The sequence below is a fragment of the Camellia sinensis genome, chromosome 4 (genome assembly GCF_055761805.1).
Source record: "Camellia sinensis isolate YWXY chromosome 4, ASM5576180v1, whole genome shotgun sequence".
NCBI lineage: Eukaryota > Viridiplantae > Streptophyta > Magnoliopsida > Ericales > Theaceae > Camellia > Camellia sinensis.
The window spans coordinates 168,546,715-168,570,768 of NC_138964.1; the positions used below are offsets into that span (position 1 = coordinate 168,546,715).

Below are 24,054 nucleotides of genomic sequence, written 5' to 3' on the forward strand. Positions count from 1 at the left end.
GTCATCAAAACTAGAGATGAATTCAAAATTCAAATGTTATTCTTATTAATACTTTAATGGATTAATGTTTTAATGGATTAAGGATTAAAGCTACCTGAGCACTTTCCACATCATTAGAGCTGTATTAGAACTTTCAAATATTATTTTTTAAAATATATTAATAATTACTTTACAAGGGATAATTTTGAAAATTTTTAAATTTAAAATTTTGACTTTCAAAGTGGACATACATTTTGGGACAACAAAAAATGTAATAATGGACCAATAAAATAGGATGGAGAGAGTATCATCGGAAGAGTCAAAATTTGAATAAATTTTTTTTATCATATATACAAGTATCCTTGTACATATACAATAAGATACGTAAATTATATATATACACACGCACAAAAAAAAAATATATATATATATATAAGGGTTAATTACAAAAAAACTTCAAAATTTCCCGCATTTTTCACTTTAAACTGCAAAACAATTTTTCGTTACTTTACACAGACAAAGATGAACAGAAGAAGCATGTTGAGACACAAATGAAACTCTGAACTTTAACTTGTCTAAATTGAAATACTGGGTTTCAAAATAAAAAATACGTAAAACCTTAGATTTTTTTTTTTTAAATTAATTCATTTTTTTTTAGGTGTTCAAGATTTGGGCCTACTTTGGGTAAAAGACCAACAAATTTGGGCCGGAATAGGTTTCAAAGACAAAAAACTATATGCCTTACTTTTTCGTCTTTCTCGTAATTTTTAAAATTGAAAATTTAAGATTTATTTAATCCTCTTAAAAATAAGATTTATCTGAAAGAAGTGATTTCATGAAAGAGGATTGATTATATATATATATTTCCTTTGGACTTTTTTTGAGAAAAATATTTATATATGATTTTTTTTAGGTTAAACATATTGTTTTGGAAAATATATTTTGGCCTACTACTCATTTATTTGTATTAAAAAATAATTTCAAGTAAGAATATCGAATTTTGTTATAGCTACAATTGGGAGGAGGAAACTCAAATCTCCACATTATCAGTGGGCATCTTCAACTAATTGATGTGTCATCAATGTACTGATTTAATAAATCTCACCTTTGATGTCTTATAACAAATACATTAGTAACACAAATAATCTAAAATTTAGTCACCGCAACATAACTAAAATTGAAATTATCCAAACAAGCAATTATTAATACAATAGACAAACAAAAAGGAATCCAAACATGCAATAAGTTCCTGCTGATGAACATCCAATGCAATCAACCAATCCATAAATCTACACATTCTCACAAAAACAGTTTCTCTATATGTAGCATCATATCATTTTGACCATTTGCATTATACAACATGATCAAAACTAACAGCTAAGAAAGTACTGTAAGATTATGGAATGCAATGTGATTAGTGAGATAAGAAAGTCCTTTTAGACAGTTTTACGAGGGCCTACCAAAATTTATCAGATCAAAATACAATTGAAGAAAGAAAAAGAACAGCCGCCCCTTTCACGCAGGGGGCATTATTAGAACAAAAATGTCCATGTGACTAATCAACAAATGCGTTTGCTACTGCCACTAATTCAACTATATTTCTATACAATTTATACCAAAGAGTTCAAGTAAACCGCTGTACAGTTCTTTGTGATCTGTTTTTTAATATTATTATGTCAGTTCTTATCTTCGGGTGATGGGTTATATTACCAGTGTTCCTTCAGTGATTTGATTATCATCTGAAGAATCAAAGGGTTGAGATTTGGGTTTACTCATGATCCGAGAGTATCCATAACCGAGAGAGCCTCCACTTGCTTCAGAGAGCTACATGTAATATTTGATTGTGGTACCTCAGTCAAAATCCAGCATGATCAAAACTAACAAGACTAACCGAATTACGAAAACCAAACATTAATAAGTACCTCGGTAAGCTCAGAAAGATGGTGGGACCTAAACTTGTTGATAATAGCTTTTATTTCTGACATGGGCAGTTTAGCCTAACAAGGAAAAACAAGATAAAGTAAGAACATTCGAAAGATGCCAAACCAAAATAACCAAACTTCTGTAATGTTTTTGACTTTCCATAGCACATGCTAACAATTTCACAAGCAAGCATCAACCAACAGTAGTAACTAGGGCTGCAATCGAGCCGAGCCAAGCCGAGCTTTAGTATGTTTAGGCTTGTTTATTAAGATTTTAACAAACTCGAACTCGAACTCGAGCTCAATAAAAATTTAACGAACCGAGCTCGAGCTAAGTTGGTTTAGGCTTGACTCGAGCTTGAGCCTGTCATGAGCCTTAACCAGCCAAAAAATTTATAAATTCATACTTGCGTATGAGGCTAAAGTTACAATTAAAACTTTGATTATACAATTTTATATACAATATATATAAACATTCTAAAAAAAAGTCAATATTTTACCAAAATAATAATATCTACTACCACTATTATATAAATGTACCATCTATAATTAAATATTATTTATATTTATATTTATATTTGTTAAATATATAAATAACATATTTATCTTATTTTTTATACATATTTTTATATTATTTAATATATAAATAATAAATATTAAACGAACCAGCTAACGAGCCGAGCTTTAGAATGTTTGGGCTTGTTTATTAAAAATTTAACGAGCTCAAACGCAAAAAAAAAAATTAACGAACCAAGTTCGAACGAGCTCCTACCGAGCCGAGCTTGTTCACGAACAGCTCTGTTCATTTGCAGCCCTAGCAATAACAAGAGTTTGAGTTGCTGCATTGCAGCTGGCGGATCCACAAGATCAGATCCAAATGCCTTCAGTTTTCAATGCGTTAACTTAGTCAAATGCGTTTGTGTGTGTGTGTGTCTCGTGAAAGTGAAATTATATCATATAAATCACAAAACACTTTGGAGAAGCAACAGCCGCTTCTACTTTACGATCAAAGAACCAGCATGGACATAAAACAGGTGCTCAACAATGAAGACGATGTACACAAATAGTTAAATTGAGACTTAAAGGTAAGCATGTAGCAAGTCACTAATTCAAATTAAAATATCCAATAAGATGCACTGTTTTTTACCTGTGCAAGAACAGCAGCAGCTAGTTGGAGACTAGGTTCCAAGGTCTTAGGGACAACCTGTAAGAGTTTCAACTAAAACTCAAGATATGATGTAATTTGAACAAAAATTTGATCTTTATATAGATAATGCAAGATATATTAGTACTGATAAAAGATTTATACACAAGTCAAACAAGAATAATGAGATCCTCAAACATAATCCTAAAATAAAATTGTTAGATTAACCTATATAGGCAATTAGGAAGAGTGAAATAACTAATGAAAATAGCAACAGAAATGTACCGCTGTTGCTTCCGCCTTTTCCAAAATGAGGCCATGATCAACGTCATGAGCACAGACAAATGTCTTGACATTTGGGAAATACTTGCTCAAAGCCCACACTGTTCTATAGTTTGCACCGGGGGTATCTAAAGTTATTGCTGCTGCACATGCTCTTTCAGCACCAACTTTATGGAGCACCTCATGGCCAGGAATACAAGCAGCATGTCAGACAATGAACCTACACAAAGCATATTTAAGTTTGAGCAGGATCATCTATCCCTCTCGACTACCAGCATCACCAAAATACACAGGAAGATCAAGTGCACAGCCAACTACTACTCAGTCACTGAAATGCTGGAAAATCTAAAATCAGTTATCTGGATACTGTTGTAAAATATTCTCATAACCATTTAACACATTCTCAGTAAGTCATGGGCACGGTACCTTTTCTTTTTTGCCAATTTGCATTTATGTTAAAATGTTCACAGAGATTCAGGGAATATAAGTAAATATAGGAAAATATGGAACCAAAGGCTGGATAATCTTGGATATTCACTTCATAGACTTGAAATCCCCATGTTGTCCTTGGCAAGTAATACTAGATTTTATCATAAAAAATGGACGTCATAAAAAGACAAAGAAGGCATACCCCCAGAATAGAACTACATGAAATAGTCATCAAACTGGCATAGATTACCCAAAAGGAACTAGAAAACTCACACAGCCCACACTCATATGACTAAGATTTTCAACAGAATATTCAATCAGCAATCCCTTCTCTCTCTCAGCCCCAAAATTGACTTTATTCCAGGAATATCAATTCATTGTGATGGAAGCATACCTCCTCACATCAAGAGCAACAAATGGAATAAGTCGTTCTGAAAGAAGCTGCGCAATGATCTGAAAGAACAACAGAAGGAAAAACTACTCTTAGACAAAACATGATACATACATCCATACATGAACTACATTATTTTTTGGGGTACGAATCTATAAATAAACTACATTAAAAATAGATCCACCACAACAAATGATTTAAAACAAATTCATCAAAAAAAAAATGCAAATAGTGACAATACCTGGCCAACACGTCCAAATCCACAGATAATGATATGGTCCTGCAAATCATCTGTCTGGAAACAAGCCAAAGGAAATCAACGATCAATACATTCAGTGAATATTTCGGTGTAATAGCAACCTAAATCCTATATCAAAAACAGACAATTCATCCCATGGTCAGATGTATGGCTGCACCAGACATTAAAAACGATTTAAAATTATTGAATAAAAATTTAGTAGATCCTAGGTACAGTTGGACATACTATATTCAGGAGTTTGAATAGATTTAATAACGGATCATATCTTATACAAATATTGCAAGACCAAACTTAGTTTAGTGCGCAGACTTTATGGCAGCCAGTGGTTCTTCACCACCTTCATCCATCATCATCAAATATTTTTCCATGAACTCAAAATGGCAAGACTTCGAGAAGTAATATAAACACAAAATACCAAATGCAAGCGAGTAAGTGTTTACCAAAGATTTCTCAAATGCATAAGCACAGTGAGTTTATTGAAACCTAAGATCAAAACAAAATTCATACACATACATGGTTCAACATTAAAAAAGGCTTCATGATGTTGACAAAGAGACTTTTGAGAGCACATCATAAATATTTCCCCACATTCTAGTGCAATAACTAATAAAAATTCTTATAATACTTTTTTCTTTTCTTTTTTTCGTTTTTTTTTTTTTTTGGGTACAAAAATGGATATGCAGATAGGCTACTCCAACATATCCGCCAGGGAGTATTGCCCTTAGCACCTCCATAATATCTGCAGGGAACTCCATTGCACTTACGTTGGGGCTGAAGCTTAGGCCCCCCGCATGCTCCAGCACTAAAGAGTATGTTTAGTCTGAACAAGGGACTATGGAGACTCGAACCCCAGCCTTGAGTGAGAGATTCGAAGGTCTTATCTACTGAACCAACCCCTTGTTAGTCATACAACAAAAAAAATAAATAAAATAAAAATACAAATTTTTTTTTTTCTTTTTGATTTGCGCCTCCCATGATATAGTTAGAATGATCACTAGAAAATCTATGCTCCATTTTCCTAACCATGCTGAGTTTGAAAAGCTAAGCTACCTAGTAAGCCAATCCTGATTGACAAATCATATCCATAACTAACATAGTACCAATGAACTACAAATTATTATCTAGTGGAAATAAATAAATGAATTGAATTCTGTAAACCACCAATATAAATGCTTACTCAAATATCATCAAACTTGAAATTATGAATTCTACCTCACTCTCTAGAGGCTATGAAGCATGGACACTCCAAAATCGGTGCCGTGGTGGTGTCTGACACGCGGACACGCCAGGGACACGAGGACACATACGGGACACGCCATTTGGCGTGTCCTTTTAATTTAATGAATTTTTTTGTAGGGGACATAGCGGGGACACGCATGTCTATATCAAGACATGGCATGGGACACAACGGAGCTGAATTTTAATTTTGTTATATTTATTTGGGGTCCAAGTGTAATATTTAAAAAGTAAAAATAAATAAATTAATTAATTAAAAAGAAATCAACTTGCCCTAATATAGTCTATCAGTGTTGCTGAATTGAAGAGTAATCAATCAATTGAAGAGTATCATCAGTGCCCTAAACCAGTCGATCCACCACCTCCTTGAACCAGTCGATCCAGTCGAAGCTTCATCTAGTCGAAGATCGAAGACCTCCAGTCGAAGCTCCATCCAGTCGAAGATCAAAGCTCCATCAATCGATCGAATAGTCGAAGACCCTAGACGACTTCGAAGGTAAACCTCTCTCTCTCTCCTTGTCGAAGCTGAACGAAGCTGAAGACTTTTTTTTTTTAAAATTAGATTTATATATATATACAGACTGTATTCAACCTTCGAAGATTGTTTTTTTTTAAAAAAAAAAAATTATAGGTTTATATATATATATATATACAGACTCTTTTCAAATTGAAGAGTGTTTATAGGTTTATATATATATATATATAATTTGAACTATAGGAAAAATATATAATACATATTATAAGATGATATATACTTATACATATTAATTAAAAAAAATAAAATAAACACATATAGGTAAAATAAAATAAAATAAATTAATTAGAACACATTATTTAAAAAATATAATAATAAATAAAATAATTAATGTGTGTTAAAATAAAAAAAAATTATAAAATAATTAAAAAATTTGTCGTGTCCCCATTTTTCAGAAATTGCCGTGTCCCGTGTCCGTATGCGTGTCCGTGTCCGTGTCCGTGTCCGTGTCCGTATCCGTGTCCGTACTTGTGCTTCATAGTCTACAGGTAACAAACTCCACACATCATGCAGCTCAAAACGAGAGGCTAGTAACTGGCCTCCGGCAGCTAACCATGGGGTGAGGGCAATTGATACCCCTACCTCAAGAAACAGCAAAGACGACATCTGACAAGACATTATACCCTGCAAAAAAGGCCAATTAGCAAACAATTAGTTGTGCTAGCAATACTAATGGCAATAGTTACCATTTATATTGTTTTGTTTTATTTATCTAGTGTGGGAATACCAGTCCTACACAGTTTATTTATCTACTGTTATGTATTGAAGTTCACAAAAACATATATATGTGTGTGTGTGTGTGTTGAAAAATAGGAATCAAAAGGGGAAAAAAAAGACCTAAAATAATAAAGGGATAGTGTGGGGATATATTTTCTGAGTACCAACACGTGGCAAGGTGACGCCGACGTGTCAGCCGAGGTGCCACGTGTCCTGGTCGTAACGCCGAGGTGATCTCGACAAGGATGAGGTTATCTCTGAAGATATCGGAATCCGAGATAAAGCGAATAAAGGACAAGAGTCCTAAGACGAGAAGGGGACTTAACCAAGATAAGGATAAAGCTCTTAGGGAGTTTATCTTTATCTCTTAAAGAGTCCAAAGTAAGCACTAAATTGGAGTTCATAGAAGTCATACTTCTAGTAGGACTTGGATTGAGTATATTATAAAAGAGAGGCACCCCCGTGGGTCTAAGGTATGCAATTTATGTTTTGAGTATTAAGTTTTGCACTTGATTATCTTTGAGAGATATACTGACTTGATCGTCGGAGTGCCCCCGGGTGGAAGAACCACCGCCGGAGCCTTTTCTTTCTGTTTTAGGTTGCTAAAGTCATCTATTCTGCCTGTGCTCTCCAGTTGATCACTAAGCAGGCAGTGTGGTCAGATTTTCACCCACACAATTTGGCGCCGTCTGTGGGAACGAAGGAAGAATAGATGGCCAGTAACGAACAGCAGGAAAATATTGGGGATGACGCTCCCGCTGGAAGGGGCAGACCAATTGACCTTGACATTGAAAGAGACAACCACAATACAGAAGCCCGTGACCAGGGTCACAGAGAGAAAGACGTCATCCAGGAAGGCGACACATCAAAAAAGACAGACCAAGGAAAGTACTACAATGAAGATAACCTCCAGGTATGGAGGGACAGATGCCTACGGAGGGATGAGGAAGTAAAAGAATTGGCGAACAAGTTGGCAGACCTTCAGTCAGTCGTCAACTTCATGATGCAGAATAATGTTATGCAGCCACCATACCCGCTGCAAGATACGCCGATGCCAGCAACCAACACCCAGAAGGGCGGAAGAAAAACAATCCCCGACGTCCCTCAGCATACCAGGAGCGGAAGGCATTCTCACCGGCCTTCCAGGGAAGTCGGACGAGAAGAGTCGAGGCAAGAGGAGTCCCGAAGGACGCACCACATGAAGAATCCAAAGCCCAAAGAACATCGGCATGTTCAAAGGCAAGCACTCTGCTTTGACACAACCTATGGAGAAAGATCCAAACGGGCCCACCATGAGGCCGAAAGCAGCGTACCAAAAAGACTAAAATCCATAGACAGCCGAGCTCCAGGGAGGAGTAAAGAAGACCTGAGGGACTACTTAAAAAAGAGGCAGCAGAATGTTGAAGCCGAGGTAAACTCCCCAGTAAAACCGAAGACAGCCTTCTCGGTGGAACTGGACAAATTCGAACCACCAAAGAGATTCAATATGCCGAGGTTTCAAATTTATGATGGTAAATCAGACCCAAACTTTCATGTTGGACTATACCTGAATTCAATGGCGTTATATAGCGGGAACGAGCCGTTGCTCTGCAAAGTATTCCCCTCATCCTTTGGGGAAATTGCATCTGATTGGTTCCATAAATTACCAAAGGGAAGCATAAAGACATGGGAAGGCCTGGCCGAGATGTTTGTGGCCAGGTTCATGACCAACAAGCTGCAACCCCCGAGGGTTGATGCTTTGATGGCTCTAAGAATCACCAAGGAAGAAGGCCTTAGGGCCTATGCGAAGAGATACTACGGGGTGTTCAACCGAATACCCGAATGCAACCAAGAGGTAGCGGTCGTGTCTTTCAAGAACGGCCTGAAAGATGACTACCCGCTACGGAAGTCTTTGGCAAAAACATTGCCAAAAAGCATGGAAGAACTCATGGCAAGAATTGAGAAGTATGCTAGAGCCGAAGAAGATACATCGGGAAACAAAGAGATAAAGCAAGAAAAGGGAAACGGCTCGCCGAAGCGAAGCCGAGGCAACAATGGGCCGACCAAACAAGAAACAGAGTTGAGAAATAAACAGGCGGTAACGACGGTATTCCGGATCCCAATCCATAAAGTCTTAGATCAGATTCGAAATCAACCTTATTTCAGGGCTCCGGCAAGAGCACCAGTGGAATTCATGGGAAGGAACGTTGGTAGACGTTGTGCCTACCACAATGAAGAAGGGCACCCAACTCAAGGTTGCAGAGCCTTGAAAGCACACTTGGAGGACCTGGTAAGACAAGGCCTTCTGAGGGACCTGGTCGATGAGGCCAGGACAAGGGAAGAACAGGCAAGGTTGCCTCAAGCACCAGCAGCACCGCCTCCCCCAGCACAACTACCACAAGCAGGAGGACCGAGGGTAGTTAATGTGATCCACTCAAGGGTCAATGAAAACGAAGTCAGAGGAGAGACCTAGAGGGTAAGACATTTACAGCATATCTACCAAGTCGGGGAGAAGAGACATCGGCCAGAAGAATGCCAAGGGCCGATGATAGCCTTTACTGAAGCCGACCTGGAATTGGTCCAACATCCGCATAATGATGCCTTGATAGTATCCCTCCAGGTTGGGGAGTGCCAAGTGAAACGCATCCTAATAGATCAAGGCAGCTCCTGTGACATCATGTATGTCAGATGTTACAAGGAGCTGGGCCTTCACCCTGATGACTTAGAACAATCTAGCGGCCCGATGGTCAGCTTTAATGGAACGCCGACATGGCCACTGGGCGCAACAAGCTTGGAGGTACAAGCCGGCACTAAGAAGATCCAGACGGAATTTCTGGTAATTGACACGCCCTCACCATACAACATCATCTTGGGAAGGCCGTGGTTGCATGCAATGGGGGCAGTTCCCTCAACGTTGCATCAACTACTGCGGTTCCCAACAGAGCATGGGATTGAAGAAGTCAGAGGGGATCAACTGTAAGCAAAAAATTGCTCCATGACAGCAATGAAATCCACCTGTAGTATACTGGAGCCAAGGAAAGCAGAAGTTGAAGATGAGGACATGGAGGTCCTAGAAGACGTCTGGAAGGAACCAGCCGAAAAGAGCAAAGAGGCGCTAAAAAAAGTTTTCGTCCAAGAGGACGACGAAGAGCGTTTCTTTCTTCTCGGCTCAGGCTTAGCTAGAGAAGAAGAGAAAGAACTGGAAGATTTCTTAAGGGCAAACATAGAGGTGTTCGCCTGGACACCTTATGAAATGCCAGGCATTGACCCCGAGGTCACTCGCCACAAACTGAATGTCGACAGATCGGCAAAACCTGTGATTCAACGAGCCAGAAGACCGACGTTGATGCACGTCGAAGCAGTAGAAGAAGAGGTAGACAGACTCCTCGAGGCCAGGGCCATCCGAGAAGTTCAGTACCCAACATGGCTGTCCAACACAGTAGTAATAAAAAAGAAGAATGGCAAATGGAGGGTTTGTGTAGACTTTACCAGCCTCAACAAAGCTTGCCCCAAAGACAGCTTTCCTCTACCCAAAATCGACCAACTGGTAGACACCACTTCAGGACATGAAAGGATGAGTTTTTTGGATGCATACAGAGGGTACCACCAGATTGCCATGTACCCTCCAGACGAGGAGAAGACCGCGTTCATCACCCCTAAAGGCCTGTACTGTTACAAGGTAATGCCTTTTGGGTTGAAAAACGCAGGAGCAACCTATCAGAGGTTAGTAACAAAGATGTTTAAGCACCTGATTGGAAAAACAGTAGAAGTCTACATCGACGACATGGTCGTGAAGACCAAGGAATCAAAGGGTCATCTTGCCGACCTAAAAGAGGTCTTTGGCATACTCAAAAGATATCGGCTCTGACTCAACGCCTCAAAGTGCGCCTTTTGAGTTGGATCAGGTAAATTTTTAGGATATATGGTAACAAGAAAGGGCATTGAGGCCAGACCAGACCAAATCAAGGCCATCCTGGACTTACAGAGCCCGACATCGGCAAAACAAGTTCAAATGCTTACTGGAAGGGCCGCAGCCCTAAACAGATTCATCAGCAGAAGCTCAGATAAGTGCAGACCCTTCTTCAACCTGGTGAAAAAAGCCACGGACTTCCTATGGACAGAAGAATGTGAAGCCGCCTTAACCGACCAAAAAAAGTACTTGACCACAACTCCGGTTCTTTCCAACCCAGTACCAGGGGAGGAACTGTTTTTGTACTTAGCAGTCTCAGAACACGCAGTCAGTGCAGTGCTAATCCGAGAGGAAAAAGGAGAACAAAAGGCTGTTTATTATGTAAGTAAAACTTTGGCCGACGCAGAAACAAGATACCTACCACTAGAAAAATTAATGCTGGCCTTAGTAATGGCTTCAAAGAAATTGAGCCATTACTTTCAGGCACATAAGATTGTGGTCCTAACAGAGCACCCACTGAAGTCCTTGTTGCAACAAGGAGACTTAACAAGAAGGATAGCAAAATGGGCAGTAACCCTGGGCCAGTTTGACCTGGAGTTTAGGCCGAGAACAGCAATAAAGGGCCAAGTTTTGGCCGATTTCGTCGCAGAACTCACACCTGAAGCCATCACACATCAAGCTCCGTCAAGCCAAGATGAGCATTGTCCCAATAAGCAAAAAGAATCCCAGCCAAAGACAAAAAAGCAAGAGAAAGAGAAGCTCAGACCCTGCAGCATCTACATTGGCGATTCATTCAGACTATTCGTCGATGGAAGTTCAAACCGCCAGGGAGCAGGGGCAGGAGTACTGCTGATATCTCCAGATGGAGAAATAGTAGAACAGTCCATCCGTTTGGGGTTCAAAGCCTCAAACAATGAAGCAGAATACGAAGCATTAATTGCAGGGCTAAAGCTGGCAGCAGCAGCAGAGGCAGACGAGGTAATTGTTTTTTGTGATTCACAACTCATTGTTAACCAGTCAACAGGAGAATTTGCAGCCAGAGACGAAAGAATGTCGGCATATGCAAAGGAAGTCATCAGACTGGCAGCCCTATTTCAGAACTGCAAATTACTCCAAGTTAGCCGAGATGACAACACCCACGCCGACGTGTTGGCTAACCTGGCCAGTTCAATTCAAACTGGAAGAACAAGGACAATTATGATCGACTACATGTCGGCCCCGAGCATAGATAAACAGAGCACCGAACAAGAAGCAATGTGCGTAGACTTGGGACCAAGCTAGATGGATGCAATCATTGCATTCCTAAAATAGGGGAAGCTGCCAGAAAACCATAAGGAAGCACATAAAATCAGACTGAAGTCGGCCAGATTCAGTCTAACAGCAGAAGGCCATCTCTACAGAAGGTCCTTCACTGGGCCGCTTTTAAGGTGCGTACACCATTTGCAGGTTGAAGATTTTCTTTACGAAATTCATGAAGGAATTTGTGGAAGCCATGCTGGGGGCAGATCATTAGCCCACAGGGCCATTACCCAGGGTTATTGGTGGCCCTACATGCAAAAGGATACCGAAGCCTATGTGAAGAAGTGTGAACAATGTCAAAGGTTTGCACCTTTGATACATCAGCCAGCTGCTGACCTGAACCCAGTATCCAGCCCTTGGCCGTTTGCCCAATGGAGCATGGATCTGGTTGGACAACTTCCCCAGGCAACTGGACAGAGAAAATACTTGCTAGTAGCAACAGACTACTTTACAAAATGGATAGAGGCAGAACCTCTTGCCAAAATTCGAGATGTGGACGTCAAGAATTTTATATGGAGAAACATTATCACCAGATTTGGGATTCCAAGAGCAATAATTGCCGACAACGGAACACAGTTTGACAGCAAACTCATCAAGAACTTTTGTGCAAAATTCAAAATCAAGAATTATTTCTCGACACCAAGTTTTCCTCAAAGCAATGGGCAAGCAGAGGCATCCAACAAAGTAATACTGGATGGAATAAAGAAGAGGCTGCAGGCAGCAAAAGGAAAGTGGGTAGACGAGTTGCCCAACGTACTTTGGGCATATCGGACTACGCCGAGAAGATCAACAGGAGAATCCCCCTTTGCCATGGCTTATGGCACAGAAGCAGTCATCCCATTGGAGATCGGCATCCCAGGGATCAGAACCCAAGGAGTAGAGAATGGCACCAATGATGTACTCTTAGCCCGAGATCTAGATTTGTTGGAAGAACGAAGAGAAAAAGTTGCAATTCAGCTTGCAGTATACCAGCAACAACTTGCCAGAGCTTACAACAAGAAGGTCAATCCAAGAGATTTTCAAGTCGGCGACCTAGTCCTGAGAAAAGTCGTTGGGAACAAGAAGGATCCCAGGGAAGGCAAGCTTGGCCCAAACTGGGAAGGACCTTACAGAATTACTTCAGTATTAGGCAATGGAGCTTATCGGCTTAAGGACAATGAGGGCAAAGCATTGCCCAGACCTTGAAATACTTGTAATTTGAAATTTTTCTATCATTAGATGTACATCATATTTTGGCCGATATCATCAATAAAGTCTTTTCAGAATGCTTTCAACACATATGATTGAGAAAGTTATGCATTGATGTTTATTGAAGACATAATTAATGTGAACCCAAGTCAAACTCAGGTTCACATTGGGGACAAAGAAAAGGCAGAGATTATTCCTTAACACTTGTTGAAATTTTTAACAATTTACAAGTTGAAGTTAAGCCGAGATTATTCCTTAATTCACTTGTTGAAATTTGTAGCAATTTACAAGTTGGAATTAAGCTGATTCCTTATCTTCACTTGTTGAAATTTGTAGCAATTTACAAGTTGAAGTTAAGCCGAGATTATTCCTTAATTCACTTGTTGAAATTCGTAGCAATTTACAAGTTGGAATTAAGCTGATTCCTTATCTTCACTTGTTGAAATTTGTAGCAATTTACAAGTTGAAGTTAAGCCGAGATTATTCCTTAATTCACTTGTTGAAATTTGTAGCAATTTACAAGTTAGAATTAAGCTGAATCCTTATCTTCACTTGTTGAAATTTGTAGTAATTTACAAGTTGAAGTTAAGCCGAGGTTATTGCTTAAGTTCTCATAGCAATATGTGGGTTGCTTAACCCTAAGGAAGATGCTTAAACACTTGTTGAAATTTGTAGCAATTTACAAGTTTATGTTAAACCGACATATGATCACCCGCTGAGGTATACAGAAACTTACAGGTTAAAGTAAAAGTATATTATTTAAACACTTGTTGAAATTTGTAGCAATTTACAAGTAGGTTAGACCGAGATCACTGTTTGATACTTGTTGAAACTTGAGAAGAAACTTGCAAAGTTTACATTAAGTAGTATATGTTTATACTTGTTAAAATTTATGAAAAGTTTGCAGGTCAGTATCTTGCCGAAGTAAAAGTTTTATTGTTATACCCGAGGTATATAACCCCGAGAAGATTACACAAAGGAAGCAAAATGAAAAAGCATGCATAGAACTATGCAGAAGCAATCAACAGAACATCAGAAGATTAAAAACATTCATAGAAGGAACAGTTGCAGTTACATAGAGAAAAAGCTATGTCGGCTATAAGAAGGAGTTTTTCATTGTACAGAAATTAAAAGAGAGTACAAATTGCAAAGTGCAGAAAAAGAAGAAAAAAGTACAAAAGACATTTTTTCAAGACTCTTCAGTGTTAGCCGCTGCATGGACTGGGACCTCGGACGATTCTGGTGGAACCTCCTCGGCAACCTTTTCTGCTTCAATCTCAGCATCAATCTTAGCCAGCATATTGTCTAGATTTCTTTCAGCCAAAAGAAGGTCGGATGATAGTTGCCCGATGGCAATTTCCTTGGGTGCCCCCCCAACCTCATCACCCTCCTCATCCAAGGTTAAATCCATCACTTGCTCAGCAGGAGGAGGGGACTTAGCATCAGCAGCATCCTTGGGTTTTCTCACCAAGGCCTCATCATCATTTTTTCCTTCATCCTCATCTTCGGCATCAGCCTCAGTCTCTGATTCAACTTGACTTGGAGGAGGAAATGGTAAAGGAATGGCATCGGCCTTACGAAAGGGCGAGTCAACAGGAAGATCAAGTTTTTTTATCAGGGACATCCAACCAAGGGAAAATCCCCTGTTGCATGCCTGCCTGACTTGAAGTTTATAATCCTCTGCGACGTCGGCCATGCCCTGGGCATAGGCCTTTTCATCGGCCTCTTTGACATCGGCCTCTTTGGTGGCCAGAGCTTGCTGGAGCTCTTTCTCCGCTTGGGCCTTCTTAGCCTCGGCCTCTCTTTTCTCAGCCTCAGCAACTTTTTTAATGGCCTCAGCGGATTCGGCCTTCTCAAGAGCTAAAGTTTGGGCCTTAGTAGCCGCCTCGGCCTGATCTTCCAATTTTTTCATCCTTGATTCAAGAGATTTGATCTCCTTCTTCATGGAAGATGCTTCCCTCTTCATATCAACCAATCTTTGCCGGTTTTCAAAAGATTGCATTGAAAATGAATGGGCATGCTGAATGGCCTAAGGAAAAACAGAAGTGTTAGAAAATATTCTCAGTAAGAAACAGAAGGAAAAATCGCAAGTACAAACAGGAACACTTACTTGAACGGAGTGTTGGAGCATGAGAGCATAATTCTCATACTCGCTAAGCTTAGCATTTCGCTCCAAATCATTCGGAAGGAGAAGAGCAGTGCTAAGGGCGACACCAACGTTAATATCGTCAGCACTTTCACTAGCCATAATAGGCCTATCCTCCAGGGTTAGATCAGGGGCCCATGGAACGTCGGGCTTCTTAGACGCCGAGGTCGTCGCAGACGATGACCTTGGCCTCTTTGATTGTGTGAACCCCGAGGGTTGGGTTCCAGCAGACCTCTTGGTGGAAGCAGAGGTTGATTTTTTGCATTCTGCCAGCTGGGAGATAGGCAAAGCATCCTCAACCTCGGCGTCAGTAGCCTTGGGCTTGGGCTAAGCCTTTTTTACTCTCTTTGGCTTTGGTGGGAGCATCGCATGCGATGGTTCAGCATCAGCGTCGGTTAGAAGGTCGGCAAGAAGATCTTGAACGACAGGCCTTGGACGAACCATCTCGGCAGTCTTTACAAGTCTTCGTCGACGTTTACGTTCTGGAATAGGTATTAAGTAGGGGGCCAAAGTGGATGGAAGATCGGCTGGGTCAGAGGTGGATCCTTGATCTGTTCGGGATGAAGACGCAGTTACAGTTGTGGCAGTAGGAGGGGAAAGACTCTTTTTCTTCCTTTTCGGGACGTCGGGTAAAGTGGATTTATATGTTGGAATGAAGTTCAGCAACAGGGGAGCCTTGCGCCTATGGATTGGAAGACCAAGAAGCTTCTTTAAATCTGGACCAGGGAAGAAGGATTGACGGAAGTTCTTTGGTGGTTGATGAAGATCTGCAGGACAAGCAAACAGACATTAGAAACAGACAAATTTTAAAGACTTAAATAAAAACAACTAAGCGTTGGCACTGGGCTCTTACCCTTGCCCTTTGTAATTGTTCGAGGAAGAGGGTAGAGGTGGACATCTTCATCTGGGCCAAATTCCCAATTTCCCGAAGCAATAAGAAAGTCATCCCCAGCCCCCTTGTTGGAGTCTGGGAGGTCGGCTACAATTTTGAACTCAGTAGACCTCGGCTTAAGGTAATAAACAAAGCCCCTATCTTTCAGGTTAAGGGGGCACATTGTATAACAGTACTGAAGGTCGGCCAGGGTGATCCTAAGATTCTCCTGCCTAGCTAAAGCTATAATACCGTTAATCACCCTGTAGGAGTTTATAGTAAGTTGCATGGGGTTCAGCCTGTAGAAATGAAGAACTTCGCGAAACAAGGGATCAAGTGGAAGCCGAAGTCCACATTCAGTGAAAGCTACTATAGAAAAGGGCATCGTATGGTCTGTGGGCATAATGGTATCATTATCCCCAGCTAGCTTAAGATGAACATCGGCTAGGATAGAGAATTCCTGCCTAAAGTATTCGAGTTTTGTTGGGGTATTTACCCTATGCCTCCACATACCCATTACGTCGGTCTAAACAAAAAGGAGTGTGTTTCAGAAGATGGGCGTTTTAGAAGGATTGCAAAAACCTCGCCAAAGGCCTAGGAAAGGACTGATAAGGCTTGTTTTGGTTTTTCCTAAAATTTGAAGGTTCTACGCACAAATCCCAAGCCTAAGAACTATAAAGACCAAGATCGAAGGCACAGATCTGGGACAGATACAAAAAAGAGAAAACAAAGACGAAGTTTCAGATTCAAGAACAAAGATGGACTATCAGAAACACGAAGAATACAAAGAGATAAAGGTCAAGAATTATGGCAAGAAAAATGTTGAAACAGTGCAAATGTTCAAAATATGGGAGAAATCAAGCAACAAAGCAGTAATGGTAAAAGCACATAAAGAGAGTTAAGAATGAAAGGAAAGAATCTTACCAGAACAAATGAAGCCGGGGCAATAGTCGCCGAGCTCAGAAATCGGTTGTGACGGCAGAGAAAGCTTCGCAAAGAAAGAAGATTAAAGACAGTTGCAGAAGAGAGATTGAAGCAATGGCAGATTCGAAGAAAAAAAAGGGCTTTCGGAGAGAGAAGGAGCAAAAAATCAGAATGAAAAAGTGAAGAAAGAAAGGGGCAAAGAAAAGTTTTTGTCAAAAACTTAAAACGGCGGCAAAACAGGGCATTTATTGCGCCTGGAGCACCGGATACGTCAGACGGCGCAGACGGATGAAAAGACAGCCTTAAGGCGCGTCGCAGGAACGGGCCAATAAAAACAAAACACGTGAAAGGAACGATTAGATATGCATGACAGCTCATGCGCGTGGAAGAGTACGTTCGAAACCTTGTTCTCCGAAGAGAACACATCGACTGGCAGCGGATTATCTCGGCTAAACAGTTTCTTGGCCACAATGCAGAAAGACATATCAATATAGGTTCCATCACCTCAGAATGCCGAGGTAATAGAACCTAGGGGGCAGTTGTGGGGATATATTTTCTTAGTACCAACACGTGGCAAGGTGACGCCGACGTGTCAGCCGAGGTGCCACGTGTCCTGGTCGTAACGCCGAGGTGATCTCGACAAGGACGAGGTTATCTCTGAAGATATCGGAATCCAAGATAAAGCCAATAAAGGACAAGAGTCCTAAGACGAAGAGGGGACTTAACCAAGATAAGGATAAAGCTCTTAGGGAGTTTATCTTTATCTCTTAAAGAGTCCAAAGTAAGCACCAAATTGGAGTTCATAGAAGTCACACTTCTAGTAGGACTTGGATTGAGTATATTATAAAAGAGAGGCACCCCCGTGGGTCTAAGGTATGCAATTTATGTTTTGAGTATTAAGTTTTGCACTTGATTATCTTTGAGAGATATACTGACTTGATCGTCGGAGTGCCCCCGGGTGGAAGAACCACCGCGGGAGCCTTTTCTTTCTGTTTCAGGTTGCTAAAGCCATCTATTCTGCCTGTGCTCTCCAGTTGATCACTAAGTAGGCAGTGTGGTCAGATTTTCACCCACACAGATAGCATGAATTTCAGTCAATAATACTGGCTTCCATTCAATGCACCACCACAGATTTGCTTAGACTCCCATTCACAAAATCAAACTCTCAACACCAATCCAGTTCTATGATCCTTTAAACATAAAATAACCTAAGGTTCACCCAATCTTGGTGGCCTATGTAACTTTGTCAAAATAAAGCCCACATCATTTTCAGACCTTGCAATGCTAAACTGACCTAAATTTAGTACTATATCACTTTCATATACTTTTGAGCAAGTATTAAGTACTTATGCTGGTGCATTCTACTCATCAAAGACAAATGATATGGCATATCATCAGTGCATAATGGATAACTCGGATATGGGTGTAAGGTGCAGGTATGTGTCTAGGTGTTGGATTAATCTAATTCTCATGTCCAAGGACACCACAACATGACTAGATTTCATATTTCTTAAACATTTGTTTGTTTTGAATTTTTTTAGTATAGAATGGTATTTGTAACCAAAAATTGTTATGAATGAAATGAAGGTCTAATGCATAGTGATATAGTAAACTCAAACCATTTAGACATCCTTGTTTGGTGCATGTCCAACTATACATGTTGGATGCATTTCTCATATGGAACCCTTACCCTTACACACGTGGCATGTCTATGTATCAAACACATCATATGGCTTGTCAAATTATTAATTATTATTTTTTGCAAGACATGTTGAGAATACGTCACGGACACACGTCCTACGTCTAGACAAGTCTCTTAGAAAACTGATTTGGGGTCAAAGTAAATATATGGAAATCGATGCTTCTCATATCTCTGTGCCCTAACTTAATATTCATATACATAGCAGATAAAAATATATATAAAATAAATAAATAATTTGTATCCCCCATGTTCATATCTTAATTTTTTTGAAAATTCCATGTCCTATGTTTGTACTCGCGTCCAGGTCTCTTAAGCTGCCACTATGAAACCTAAAAGGATAAGCGAAAGCATTTCACTTTCACACTCAAAGATGGTAGGAGACTATCTAGAATGATTTGCAATAATAATAATAATAATAACAATAATGTGTCAGAAACTCAATCGAGATATCAAATCCATTCATACATTAACACCTTCTTAATAAGCCAACCAAATGGAAAACCACAAATATAAATTTTTTACTTTAAGCTCATATGACGGAAATCCATCTCTTGGACTGTGTTTAGATCATGGGTTTGGGTTTTCAAATCTCCACCCAAATCCATGATCCAAACAGAGTCTTAGTCGATGCATAATACACATGGAAAATCATGGGTGCCTAAAATTTTGGATTTTAAGTTTTAGGAGACCTAAACCTCCAAGATTGTCCTAAAATGAATTTTCCTTCAGTATCAACTTTAAGGTGAATATACAATTCACACACCTTTTAGCTATGACATGTATGCACATATATGCACATTTAAACAAGTAATTTATGTCTCACCAACTATGAATCCTATTATATGGATCACAAACCCCAATGCATTTGTAACCACAATATGCACACACCTTTTAGCTATGAATCCTATTATATGTGATTCTCATGTTCGCCTAGTTACAAACCAAATATTCATATTAAGTAATGCTCACTCACTGAAAATAAAATAAAGTCAAGTTTTTATTATGTGGGCCCACAGACATGCTTGAATGCAATACCCAGGAATTAGTAAAATTAAACAAATAAACAAATAAATAAAACAAACAAAAAAAGTAAGGCTGTGTTTGGAATGATTTCCAAACTGTAATTCTATCCAATGTTTTCAAACCCGAACCGGACCGGTTGAACCAGGAACCGGGCCTCGTTCCGGTCCGGTCAACCCCCTAAACCAGGAGTGGGGCCAAAACTGGGAAAAACCGGTGACTCAGTGGTCGAACCGGCCAAACCAGTGACCCGGACCGGGTCGAGAGGGTCAGACCGGTCCTTTTTTTTATTTATTTTCTTTCTTTCTTTTCTTTCTTTCTTATATATATATATATATATATATATATATATTTCAAAAGTTTGACTAAAAATTCTTATTTTAAGAGTCTCCTCTCATAAGGAAAAGTCTCATTGAAAGCTTGAGAAGGTTATGAAATTCTATTCCTATTTATAGGAAAAAAAATTTCAAAGAGAACCTACAAAATTCTATGTGGAATTCAATTAAATTATTTGAAACATATTGATTGGAGGGAGAGTTGAAAATTTCATTTCCCTCCAAAATTAAATCTAGCATTCAATCAATTTATTTGGAGGGAATGTTTAAAAAATTTAATTTCTTTAAAATAAGTGACTTTTTTTTTTATATCAATTATGACTTTATTAAATATTATTAATAAATACTATGCAACAATTTTTATTTTTATTTTTATTTGATTATTTATATATTTTTTTATAATTTATAATTATATTTTTTAATTATATAATATTAATTATGACGTCACGGTTCGACCGCTTTGTCCCGACAGTTGAACCGGTGACCCGTCCACCCGGTCCCTTTTCCGGTTCGCTCACCGGTCCGATTTTGAAAACATTGATTCTATCCATACATTCCAACTTCATGCTTGGATATGACTTTCAAACTGTATTTCCAAAACTCTATAGAAAACTCTGTCTCAGGCGCAATTTTCAAAAAAAAAAAAATTCAAATTTGGCCTAACCGGTCGTCCCACAGGATGTCCCACTTGTCCGGCCGGTTGACCGAAATAGTGCAAATTTTTTTTTTTTTGGCACATGTTAATTTTTATATATTCAAAAAAAAGTCTCCAAGTTTTTAAAAAAAATTTGTGCGATTTAATAGAATTTTGATTTGTGTTTTTGAATATGAATTGTAAGTTTTTGTATAAAATATCATATGTCACATCAAAAATTCTCCACTCAATTCAAAACTCTTTCACCAAACAAATTTTCTACGCTCAAATCATAATTCCAAAATTCACAAACTCAAAATACAATTCCTACTCTCAAATCATATTTAGAAAGCTCTACCAAACGAAGCCTAAAGCTTCGCTACATAAACCATCAACTATACAACAATGCTCAATTAGTAGATATTAATATGTGTTTGGGAGGACAAATCAGATAGAAAAATTTGCAAGAAAAATATTTAGTTCACAGAGAGGAAAACCTGATTAACAGCTTCACCAAAAGCCACAAATGCGAACTCTCCACCCGGAGCAAGTAGAAGGCCAACTCTTATCGCAGCTATGATTGAAATACCAAAAATTCTACCTACTACAGCAATATCCCCAGCCAGTTCACCATGCAAAGCCTTGCAATACATATACAATACAACACAGTATTAGAAGCCAAATTCTGAAGCAAAAACATAGCCACAATACTCGAACCCATCACAATCTGACGAACAAAAGAAAAGGCCTTCCACACATCACTGAAACTGCCTAAGAAAGTCCCCAAGCAAGCCCACACAACCCTAATCACAGCCCCAAAAAATAGCATCAAATACAACGAAACTAGTCTCATCCCCTTCATCAAATACGTGCTCCGCCACAACAGCTCGAACCCCCATTTCGATTCCATCACGACAATCACACACGCCAATGCCCAATTCACTTGCAAAAGAACTAATACCAGTAACAAAATCACTGAAACCACAACACAAAAATCCAGAAAATAATTCGAATTGTAATCAACATCAAGGCTTAGAATCTCAACCAGTTGGGCACCAAAATCACAAAAGAGGCAAAAACTATAAAGACGACGATTTAAGAGACGACTGTTGTGATGGTGAGGGTGATGAAGGAATAGAATAGGGATATGATGGCAGAGGCGAATTTGACAGGTCTACCGCACAAGTCGTGGTAAGTGATGTAGGTGATTGTGCTTATTGCGTAGAGAGAGAATAGGGAGACAAAGAGGATGAAGATGAGGGGGAGAGCTAGGGTATGGAAAGAGTAATCAGAGATTTGGGTTAGATGGGAGGGGAGCATTCGGATTTGTTTGGGTTGGGATTGAGAGAGAGTAGTTTGGAAAGTTGGATAGATGATGATAGAGAAAGAGATGGGGAAGAGGAAGAGGATTGTGAGGGCGAGGAAGTGGCAAGAGTGGGCTTTGATGATTCATTTTGATTCAAAGAGGACTCCCAAGAAGTTGTGGGTTGGGGCTAGGGTTGCCATGGGAGGTGAGCTTTAGAGAGAGAAAGTTGAGAGAGAGAGATCAAGTCTAATGGTCAAATCAAACGACTAGGTGTAAAATATTTGGGGGGTATTTTTGACTCTTTGGGTTAATTTGACAACATAGGTAAAAATTAAAAGTCAATTTTTAGTCTATTTTGAACTAGCCTATCACCCGTGCTATGCACGGGATAATTATAGGAGTAATGCTAAGGACCCCTAGTGACTGGGCACCCCCAGCACCCCCCCCCCAGTGCCACGTGGCACACTGCCAATGGCTAAAGTCTAAAAAAAAAAAAGTTATTTTTTAGCCAATCAGCAAGGACCCCCAGCACCCCCACTGGGGGTCCAACGCATTTTCCTAATTATAGATATTTATATTTTTTTTAGATTTTTTTAATATATAAATTATGTTTTTTAAGATTTTTTATAAAAATAATTTAATAATTTTATCACTAACCATAGTGTATAAGAGAAGTTGAAAAGGGTATTGCAGTAACTATACACAGATTGTATCTATAATTATTTGTATGAAAGGATTTTAAATATTGATCAGGAGATTTTGACCAAATCAATAAATGCAGGCATGTGGAAAGACACGTGGATTGAAAAAAATTAATAAATGCTAATCAGGGGATTTTGACCAAATTAATAAATGCTGAGTTTTTTTTTAATAAAAAATTAAAAAATTCAGATTGGGATATTGAAGCTCCCACAGGCCTTGAGGTTAAAAATCCCCTTTTGCTTAATATATTATATAGATCATATCATCTTTTATATTTTTTATACTTTTTTTTAAAAAAATCAAAAAATCAATTTTTAACCATCTTCCCAAAACACCCATTTGTTTCTTCGGTCAAGTAAGTTTAAAATTGCACTGTAATATGAAGTTTTGAGGGTTTAAATAGTGCAAATGAAACTATAAGACCATCTCCAATGTTGCATCAGATTGAGTATCAAATTTAAATTTGATGAAAAAAGTCACTTTTTCTCTCTCTAATAGTTTCACCAAACTGATATCAAACTGAGAACGGAGCAAAAGTTTCCTTAAATTGAGGATTCGCATGAGATTTCACCATTTTACTGTTCAGTAACGTTGGAGTGGGGCCCATCGGTCAACCGACCGGATGTCCGGTCTACTTCAATTTGCTTCAATTTTTGATTGGCCGGCGAACTGGTTGAAATGTTACTGAAACAAAGGGATCTAACAAAGGAAATGTTGATTTTCTACCCTTCAACAAACTGACTACTCACGATGATGATGATAATGTTATCCCACAATCGAAACTTGGGTAACTATTTGTTCTTCCCCAAGAAATTGATTAGTCTTAAGAGCTTTCTTTATTGAATTTCTTGAATCTTTTGTGTCTGTATGTAAATGCATGTTTATATACACACATATACAATATGTTCTTAAAAAAATTGCTTGCATGCAAATTCCATTGAAGAATAACAAATTTTTTTATCAGTTAAGTATACTGTGAGTTTTTTCATTCCAATTCCTTCCCTTTTCTCGGCTACCTAAGAGAGACTTGGGGTTTTCACCTTTGTGATCTTTCTTTTACAATCTTTGGCACTCATTTAATGATAAAGAGTCACTAACAAATTAATTTGTTGAAGTAAGTCCTGGTGTTTTTTGTTCCATATAG

General features: G+C 39.0%; 1 protein-coding gene across 5 annotated transcripts; it reads right to left on the reverse strand.

Annotated features, from left to right (window-relative positions):
- Positions 1 to 1,393: 1,393 nt before the first annotated feature.
- Positions 1,394 to 22,564, reverse strand: LOC114303873 (K(+) efflux antiporter 2, chloroplastic-like). Of its 5 annotated transcripts, none has more exons than XR_014327876.1 (8): positions 21,400 to 22,504; positions 5,584 to 6,801; positions 4,389 to 4,442; positions 4,151 to 4,209; positions 3,331 to 3,547; positions 3,049 to 3,105; positions 1,902 to 1,976; positions 1,394 to 1,803 (listed from the first exon to the last, which is right to left on the reverse strand). XR_014327876.1 is itself a non-coding variant. In XM_082866855.1 (7 exons), the coding sequence occupies exons 1-3, from the start codon at positions 21,553 to 21,555 to the stop codon at positions 4,126 to 4,128; spliced, it is 294 nt and encodes a 97-aa protein (XP_082722981.1). In that variant the 5' UTR covers positions 21,556 to 22,564; the 3' UTR covers positions 1,394 to 1,803; positions 1,902 to 1,976; positions 3,049 to 3,105; positions 3,331 to 3,547; positions 4,030 to 4,125. The 5 variants fall into 5 exon arrangements, 3 of the variants coding, with proteins under 3 accessions (XP_082722981.1, XP_082722982.1, XP_082722983.1); XR_014327875.1 differs by having other exon boundaries at positions 5,619 to 6,801; positions 21,400 to 22,500; XM_082866855.1 differs by lacking the exon at positions 5,584 to 6,801 and having other exon boundaries at positions 4,030 to 4,209; positions 21,400 to 22,564.
- Positions 22,565 to 24,054: the final 1,490 nt, after the last annotated feature.